This window comes from Pinus tabuliformis, chromosome 9, assembly GCF_031772625.1.
Source record: "Pinus tabuliformis cultivar Carrire ecotype Pingquan chromosome 9, CPIR1, whole genome shotgun sequence".
Lineage (NCBI taxonomy): Eukaryota > Viridiplantae > Streptophyta > Pinopsida > Pinales > Pinaceae > Pinus > Pinus tabuliformis.
In genome coordinates, this window is record NC_142307.1 from 977109996 (window position 1) to 977120287 (window position 10292).

The window sequence follows — 10292 nt, forward strand, 5'->3', positions numbered from 1 at the left end:
AGGTAGATTGATGGTAATGTGCGGTAGATTGATGCTAGCTGAGGCCTAGCTAGTGCTGTAGTAGATTGATGCTAGCTGAGGCCTAGCTAGTGCTGTAGATGTGAGGTAGATTGATGGTAATGTACGGTAGATTGATGCTAGCTAGTGCTGTAGATGTGAGGTAGATTGATGGTAATGTACGGTAGATTGATGCTCGCTGGTGCCCTGTGGGGTTAGGGGTGTGGGGTTAGGCCTGTAGGGAAGCCCTTGGGGTTAAGTTAGTTTGGGGTTAGCTAGGGAAGCCCTTGGGGTTGGGGTTAGCTAAGTTAGTTTGGGGTTAGCTAGGGAAGCCGGTTAGGCCTAGCTAGTGCCATGTGAGGTTAGGCCTAGCTAGTGCTGTAGATGTGAGGTAGATTGATGGTAATGTGCGGTAGATTGATGCTAGCAGAGGCCTAGCTAGCTAGTGCTGTAGATGTGAGGTAGATTGATGGTAATGTACGGTAGATTGATGCTCGCTGGTGCCCTGTGGGGTTAGGGGTGTGGGGTTAGGCCTAGCTAACTCACCCCTGTGGGGTTAGGCCTAGCTAGTGCGGTAGATTGATGCTAGTGCGATGTGGGGTAGATTGATGCTGACCAGAATGTCAGTGAAGCAATAATAAAAATAAATAAATAAAAAAATGTCCGTGAAGCAATAATAAAAATAAAAAAATAAAAAATAAAAAATGTAATGCAGCTCATAACCCTAAAGCAATAACCATAAATTATGTAGAAACGATTGAAAAGTATTAAATAATTTACAGTTATATGAGTCATTCGCATTTTAAATTAAGTTGTAAAGGGCACAGTATATGTATACTTCCACATAAAACATGTTTTATCATTTCTATTTCCATAACAAGCCTGAGGTAACCAGAAAGCCTTAATTCAATACCCACATAAAATATCTTTTATCATTTTTATTTCCATAACAAGCCTAAGGTAAGGTAACCAGAAGCCTTAATTCAATGACGATAGCTTGCCAACTGCATTCCTAACCCTACTGTTAAAAACCACTATTACCAAAGGAAATATATTTGTTCTTGACTAGGACACTCACGTGTCACATGTTACAAAGTAAATCAGACTCACTCAATGCATGGCTTTCTGAAGCTCTGCGTCCTTTGATGTAGTTTGTCCCACTCTCCTCATGAAGCTCTTGTTGACAAAATTCTCAGAATTCTTAAGAACAGATTCTGGATCTTTTACTTCAGGAATATCCCTCCTCTTCTTCTTGTCTACAATGACGCTCGGGGAATGCATCAGCTCCTGTTTCATGGTATGGGTGGCCAGAAAAACTGCCAGCACCGTCATCCCAAACAGTGTGTATATTGGGAAAAGCTCTGGCTTCAACAATCTCGAATATTCCCTGCAAAATACATCGTCTCATATTATAATTATAATCATCTGTAGATATTTGAAACAGAACTAGATCGCCATGAAAACCCAGATAATTTTAAGCTTGGTTCCTTACTGCCTGAAGGAGGAGCCTTTGGTAGTATTTCCTTTAGGAGCTGAATTATATGGCCTCACATATGCATTTCTCGCCAAAAATTTCTGCCAATAACTCTTACTCTTCTGCACATCCAACGATTCAAGCATTATGGTAACAATGTATACATAGGAGATGTAAATTAAACTAATGAATTAGAACTATCCTTTGTGCCCAATAATTGAACTCAATGCGGGAGATCATACCAGTGCTGATGCAGAGAACATACTGTTGTTGTGGAGAATTGAAAGGCTCAGTTGTTGTCTCCTACCGTATTGCGATGAGATTAGTGCGCTGCTGGTTTCGTTCTCTCTATTCCACTGCTAATGCTATTGAAGAGAAAAAGCTACTCAAACTTTTGAAGGAAAAGTGGGCAGTTGGTCTCGAACAGGTGGCAGAAAAGAAGTTGACACTTGTACCCATCTATTGACTAACTAGCTCTAACTGTTTGCACGTGGCAATGTTGTTATGAATGAAGTTATTAACAGTTTCGTCCAGATTTCCAACTTGCTATTTGTTGATAAGTGTGTTGCTCCCAACTCTATAGCTGACATTTCGACAGATAACCATGTACTTCTAATAACATGACAATTGTCCTCAGTTTTCATAGTTCCCTCTGAGTTAAGGGAAGCATCTATATTTGTATATAAATGATCTCCACATTTGCATAGATGAGTACCATATCATGGTCACCTTTGTTATTTAAGTTTTTATAAATGTACAATAGAATTTATTAATTCTTATTTTTATTTATCAGGGTTATTATGTGCATCTCATTGTTATTATATATATATATATATATATATTATTTTAAAAATATATTATACCTAAAAAATTAAATTTTGATCCTCTTGGAGTATGTTCTAAAAGTATTTTTGTTTGGTTAATAAGTGTATTTTTCGGACTTACTGAAATAGGTTCACGGCCTAAGACCTAGAGGCATTGGCAGGAGTGAAAGTCTACCCATTACAGACAGGTTATTCCAAGTGGTGTGGTTTTCCTTAGATAAGGATGATGAGTCAACCTATGATATTGACTTTTAACCATATTTTATTAATATTTACTATTTTATGTTATATTTAATTATATATTATATTAAGTATGTTTTTGGATGTGAGACCAATATGAGAGCAGAATTTTCAGCACTTTGGGTGTTTGTTTATGTGGTAGATCAAAAAGATTTAAATGAATGCAGATAATGGGATATTCAAAACTTGTTGTAGACTAGGTATGTGGTCAGGTTGGGATATAGGCTTCTCACTTAACATATATTTTGTAAGGAAGAAAACAAGTTATGAACAAGTTGGAGTGGTTTTCTTGCAATCATATTTACAGAGAACTCAACTCTCTTGCATATAGTCAGTCCAAGGAAGCTTTGCAAGTCATCTAAAGAGGCTTTACAAGCCATCCCAAGGGTCATGTAGTACTGGGAATTGGTGAAAAAACAACTTTTTGGAGTTGTTGCTCTTCACCTCTAGCTCTAGATACTTTGTTTAATGTATTTGATCTTCATTTCTTAAAAAAAAAAAAAAAAGATTCACACTTAACATACTACTAAACCTTTGAACTTACTAGTAAACCTTTGGGGTGAAGACTCTGTCCTCCTCTCAATAAACCAGATTTGAACCTTAGGTCTCTTAGTTTTAGAAATGGGGGATTTGAACCTTAGATCTCTTAATTTTCATAGATTTTGCCTTGCATGTAACTTACTAGTAAACTTTTGGGGTATAGAGTCTGTCACAATGGGGGATTTGAACCTTAAATCTCCTAATTTCTCCTAAATTTCATAGATTTCACATTACTTAGATCACCAATTAAACTACCTCTAAAACAATTTAATTATTATATTTATATCCTTTTTATATTTATCTTATTTAATAATTCTATAATTTCCCTGTATACTTAAAAAAAATTGATAGTATATAACATAATGTTGCTTATAATTATAAGTGCAAAATAGACGATAATAATAAGACATAACAACTTATCCACATTAACAAGTCGTTAACAGTGTTTGAGATACTGCAAACATATGTCATCGCCATCGTTAAACTTGAACTCAAAAATGCATACAACACTTCTATATCATTAACAATGTTTTCAAAATGGATAAATTGAAATTATATGGAATGAAGATTACATACTAAAATCTTCCCTGTAATGTTGACATATTGATATCTAAGAATTGATGTAGATTTTTTTTTTAAAGTATAGATTGAATTTATTTTAATTCTTAGCCATTCAAATTGTATTTATATATTATAGATATAGCTTTTTTGAAATATATATTATCATTTTATATTTTATATATTATAGGTTATGTTTTTAAGAATTTAGAAATCTATGGATGAGCTCCGATTGATGTTTATCTCGAAAAAAATCACATGAAGATGGAGTGTTGCTGCCCAACCTGTGTTTACCCTAGCCGCATCACCGACCATGGTTAACTGCAGACAACTTCCATAGTGTTTTTTTTCCTTCAGCCTACAACTCGTCGTTCCTTGCCTGCACATCCTATCTAATTGTCGACATCAACGGTTAGCATGGAGGGCATGGAGCTTGATGCTGTGGACTACTCGCCGGATCCCTACTCAGAACAGGCCGTTTTTTGTAACCCTAACCCTGAAACGGCTCCCATTTCATCTGCACCATCCAACTCGATTTTGGTACCGGTTGTCTCCCTTCCCGGGCATAAGGACTCCACTTTTTGCATCGGCTCCCTATCTATCGACTCGCCAGCTCTCGATTGCTCGCCTTTGTCTCCTAGCACCCTTAACCTGCTAGCTCCCTGTTCATCTCCTATGTTCAATCCCGCACCCCCTGCAGACCTTTGTTTCTCCCAGAACCCACTCTCTTGCCTAGGCCATGCATCTGAAGCGGCTGCACAGGCTCATCTATCCCCTGAACACCTCGGATTTGGTGAGAAATCTCAAGACCCTACTCATCCATCAGGTTGTTTCAACACTCCAGTAATCTAGGTTAGGTTGGCGGAGCCTCTCTCAGCATCAAAAAATCCCTCACACCCTTTGTAGGATCATCCCACTATGCCGCGGACAGGGAAGAAGAAATCTAAGTGCATCAGGGCATCTGGAAAGGATTTCACCATTAAGTTCAGCAAAGGTCTCACTATGGGGGATGTCGCTGATAGAGCAGGCAGAGTGCTGGTGGGGAGGGTTCACAGCAGAACCTACACAGCGGAACGTTTGGGGCAATGGGTAAAAGAGATTTGGGGACAGATCTTTCTACAGCTTCCGGAGGTTCAAACACTACCTCATGGGTGGTTTACGCTACACTTTGTCCTTGAAGAATACACGAACCTAGCTCTGGCTCGTTTTTGGCATATAGAGATGGCGCTGGTTTTGCTCAAAAGATGGAGCCCTCTTTTCGATCCAGAAAGAGAGCAGATTGGAGCAGGGCCTCTTTGGGTGTGGTTTCTAGGATTACCTCTACAGTACTAGTCAAAAGAGGTGTTCGCAAAGATAGGGAATACCCTTGGCACTTTTCTGGACTACGAAAAATCTATCGTCCAATCCAAAAACCGAACCCTAGTCCACATTCTAGTGCATCTAGACACTCGGGAAGGCTCGGAAGAAAAGATAACTCTACAATGGCGAAATTTCACTAGGATTCAGATCTTAGATTATGAGGGTGTGCCAAGGAATGCCCTCTAATCTCAAAATCCCAGGAAGCGGCAACAGGACAAGACGCTGGCATCGACAAAGGAACCCCTGTCATCATCAGGAAGCACCCCATGGCCACTCCAGATCCACCCTAGAAGGTGACCCCATCCAGGCCGGTTCAGCACAACTCAGGAACACCTTCGAGACCTCCATCCCCTCCTCTGACTCAAGCCAAGGCAGCTGCTGAAGCGGCTCATTCAACGGGTATTCCTCTTCCCTCTTCCCCTATTCTATCTTCTGTATATGCATCTTTTGCACATCATATGCATAATGTATTGCCTATGCATTATTCAAACCCTCCTGCCTCCATCACATGCTCACTTCTCCCCCACCATTTGGTAGATTCCACCACCTCCCCTATTACCCACCCAGAGCAATCTTCCTCTCTACCTCCTTCTCCCTCGGCACCCCCTCATCCATATTACCTTCAATCATGAACTTCCATTGGGGACTCACATCTATCAATCTCTGGCCTTGGCCTGACTCTCCCCACATCTTCCATTAAACCCCTTCAGGGGCGCAAATCATACCTCTCACATGTTATTCTTCGAGCAGAGCTGAGGTGATCTCAGGAAGGCAATCCTCATTAGACTAGGTTCTTATAGAAAATAAAAACCTTGATATGGTTCCCCCGTGAAATGCCTCTCCTTTAAATACAGGGGTTTGGCCAGGTCTCTCAAAAAACTAGCCCTCCGCAGACTTTTTACTGTTGAACCAATCGATTTAATCCTATTACAAGAAAACTTGGGGGAAGCTCAACTCACTACAAGCATTTTGTAGAATATTTGCCCGGGGTGGGAGTTCATTTCCCTTGATGCTATGGGTCGATCTGGTGATCTAGCCTTGGGATTCAATCCCCATACTGTAAACCCCAAATTGACTTGGGGAGGGAAGGGGTACATTGGTATTGATATTTTCTCTGCAGAGTTGGGAATGGAGTTCCGTGTTATGAATGTATATGGGCCATGCCAAGGGTGGGAGGCCTTCTGGAATCACCTTCTCAATCTCTCCCTGTCCACATTTGACAACTTCATCTTGGGAGGGGACCATAGAAAATTTTAGGGGCGAATGCTCGCCCTTTGGTGAAATTAAGGGGTTTTAAATTTTTAGTGGGCGAATATTTTGTATCATAGTACATTTTTACAAATCACCTCAAATAGCCCACCTTATTTTAAGGGAGAGGGTAAAAAAGGTAAATTTAGCCCTTGAAATTAGGAGTTACAACCTTCCATTCGCCCATTTTCAAGAATAGGTTTTATTTAAGTGAATCCATTCGCCCATTTTCAAGAATAGGTTTTATTTAAGTGAATCCTATGGGCTAAAGTCCCAAATACCATATTTATAAAATAGGTATGATAAATTAATAAAAATATAAATAAATGAGAGGTATGGTAAATAAATAAAATATTTTTTATATTTACTCCATAAGTCACCTTATATACATGCAAGGGTGTAAACAAATAAAAATATAAGTAAAGTGGAGGTATGGTAAATAAATAAAACGTCTTTTTATACTTACTCAAAAGGTATGGTAAATAAATAAAAATATAAATAAACTAGACGCATGGTAAATAAATAAAACCTCTTTTTTATATTTAGTCCATAACCCTCGTTCTATTTATGAAGGCTCAAAAAAGAGGTTTTATTTAAGTGAATCCTATGGGCCAAATACCATATTTGTAAAAGAGGTATGGTAAATTAATAAAAATATAAATAAACGAGAGGTATGGTAAACAAATAAAACATTTTTTTATATTTACTCCATAAGTAACCTTATATTTACGAACACTCAAAAAATGCGTTATATTTAGGTGAAACCTATGGGCAAAATACTATGGCACAAATACCATGGACTAGATTTTTATTAATACCATGCAAAAAAACATTATTAACCCTAATATTAGTATTAATAAAAATAAAAATGGCACATGGTATTGACCCATGGTATTCACCGGCACATGGTATTGACCCATGGTATTCACCTGGAATGTAGCCTATTTAAATGGGGAATTAAACCAGCATAGATCCATCTTTACTCTGGATCTACTAACCTCCGAGAGGTATCAAATATCGTGATATGCAAACTAGCATAGAGTGAACAAATATTTGATCCGATCAAGAGTAAAAATGGATGTTGTAATTTAATGTATGTTAAACATTTTAGCTTGGTTAAAATAAAAAATAAAATAAAAATCAACTATTAATTTTATTAATTTTTATATATTAATAATAGTAATTTTTAAGCTCCAGGTTTATGATAACCCATGGTATTGACCCATGGTAATACCATGGTATTCATGTGAGCATAGACTATTTAAAAGGGAAATTCTATCATCTTAGATCTATCTTAATTCTGGGTCTACCAAGTGCTCAGAGGGATAAATAGATTTCATCCCCCTAAGAGTGGTAGATGTGGAGTTAAGATGGATATAAGTTGGTTTTTATGATAATGAAGATATTAAATAGACTTAGGAAATTATATTGTAAAAACATCTTAAGGTGAATGGTTAAAGCGTAGACATTGGACAAGTACATTAGTATACTTTTGTTTTAAACTGAAACAAATCCAGGGCTAAAAGGAATGGATTGATTGCACTAGTCATCCTTCTATAACTTTCCAACATATGATGGAGTAAACAGATTGTAATTTGGGTAATTTTTCTAATTGCAAACAGGAACATACTTGTGTATTGGCAGGGTGGTTACGAGGTCCCTAGAAGTGATGAATTTGAATTTTCTTGGTTTTATATATAGTATTAGTTTTGTTCTCATGCTTTCTGTGAATGGCACGAGTGAATTATATCCTACACCCACTAGGTTATCGATATGTAATTTCGGTAATTTTAATTTCAAAAGATATTTTAAAGAAATGCAATGATTTCATTTGTGTATTCAATAAACACAAGATTTTATAATTGAGTAAACTATTCGCCATGCCTAGTGAGAGATTCGCCAAAAAATTATATATACATATCATATTATTGATAAAATCGCCTTCCATTTTTCCTATATACCATGGAGATTTGCCCATTTATTATATATGTAAATTTAGGGGGGGTTCTTAAAATTTTCCCTAGAGGGGACCTCAACTTTTCTATTAGATATAGTGAGTCCTGGGGATCATCGGCAAAGATTGATCCACTCTCTGATACCATGGAAAATCTCCTTGAACACGCCCATCCTACAGATGTTCCTATGAACAGGCCACTGCCTACTTGGAGGAATAGAAGTGTTGGGGAGGTCTCCCTCGCTAGAATATTAGATCGTTTATCATTAAGAATCAATTGATTCAACGCTTATCTCATTATAGGCAGTGGGTTGGGTCAGGAAGCATATCTGACCACTCACCTATCTATCTGGAAATATCTGGTCCGCCTATTAAGCCCAAGGCCCTATTCAAATTCAACTATGTCTAGGTTCAGGACCCCTCTTTCATTGAGCTGGTCACCAACCACTGGACTCAAAACCCTCCCTCACAGTTCCATACATGGGCTAAGGGATTTTGTCAAAATCTTCTTTAGCTCAAGAAGCTCACTATCAAGTGGGCTAAGGAAAAACAACAGAAGGATAACCAGATCCTCTCCTCTGTGGAATTAACCTTGGTGGACCTAAATGATGACAACAACAGGGGCTTCTTAAGTGCTGAAACCAAATCAAACCTGATTGAACTAAAAAATAAAAGAGAAAAAATCTTGAAGGAACATGAGGAAACTTGGAGACTCAAGAGCCATGCAATCTGGCTCAAAGCTGGGGATGAGAACACTAGGTACTTCCATAACTTTGCTAAGGGAAGGAAAGCCTCCAATACTATTTGGAAATTTCCCATCCTTGATGGAGGTATAGCAAAAACCTTCCACCAGCTCTCACAGTTGGGCATATCACACTGCCAACAGCTATTCAAGGAACCTCTTATTACAAACCTTGCTGAGATCATTCGAGTAGCAGGGCATTTTCCAAGATTTGTTGATCAGGATATGGCTGATGAGATTACTTCTCCAATCACCAGAGATGAACTTGAAGGGACACTAAAATGGTTCCAAAAAGATAAAAGCCTTGGTCCAGATGGTTGGCCTATTGAATTTTACTTAGCATTTTTGACCTCATTGGGAATGACCTTCTCAATGTTGTTGAAGAGTGTGGGACTACTAGAAGAATGTATGAGGCCATCAACACCACATTCATTGCTCTCATTCCAAAATCTGACTCACCTACATCCTTCAATGATTTCCGTCCCATCTCACTCTACAATACCTTATACAAAATCATTGCTAAGCTCATAGAAAATCGGCTCCGTCCCATATTATCGCACCATATCTCTCCTGGGAAATTTGCATTCCACCACAATAGGCAGATCCATGAAGCCATAGGCACAACCAAGGAAGCCATTCATTCTACAAAATCTAAGAATCTGAAAAGCATAATTCTCAATATTGATCTCACCAAGGCCTTTGACCAGGTAAACTGGCTTTTCATCAAGATGATCCTGATTCACTTAGGGTTCCCTTTAGCATTCACAAACTAGATTATCTATTGCATAAACATAGTCTCCTTCAGTATTCTGATTAATGGCTCGGCATCCCAATTCTTTCATGCCGAATGAGGGCTGAGGTAGGGGTGTCCATTGTCTCCTCTTTTGTTCCTTTTAGTGATGGAAGGTCTCAGTAGGCTCATTGCCTCTGCAAAAAGGGAGGGTAGACTCAAAGGACTGAGAATGAACGAGCTCTGCCACCTCACACACCTGCTCTTTGTAGATGATGTCTTGATATTCCTGGATGGCAACATCAGGGACTCGGCCTCCTTCCATGATATTCTAACCCTCTTTGAAAAAGCTACAGGCATGGCTGCAAACCAGACAAAATCTATGATTACTCTGACTCATACTACCCCTTAGGAGGACAGAGAAACCCATCTATACTTTCATTACCAACCACACAACCTCTCAGATGGTCTCAAATACTTGGGTTTCTAGATAAAACCCCACAGCTATCGAATTGCTCACTGGATCTGGTTAGTGATTAAACTTGAGAAGAGGTTGAAAATTTGGAACCATAGATTACTTTCAAGAGCAGGGAGACTTGTCCTAATAAAATCTGTTCTGGAAGCCA

General features: G+C 38.5%; 1 protein-coding gene across 1 annotated transcript; it reads right to left on the reverse strand.

Annotated features, from left to right (window-relative positions):
• Positions 1–1034: 1034 nt before the first annotated feature.
• Positions 1035–1845, reverse strand: LOC149151997 (uncharacterized). Its single transcript, XM_089440716.1, has 3 exons — positions 1714–1845; positions 1490–1593; positions 1035–1384 (listed from the first exon to the last, which is right to left on the reverse strand). Exons 1-3 carry the CDS (start codon positions 1732–1734, stop codon positions 1108–1110), a joined length of 402 nt encoding a protein of 133 aa, XP_089296842.1. The 5' UTR covers positions 1735–1845; the 3' UTR covers positions 1035–1107.
• Between the last annotated feature and the right edge of the window lie 8447 nt (positions 1846–10292).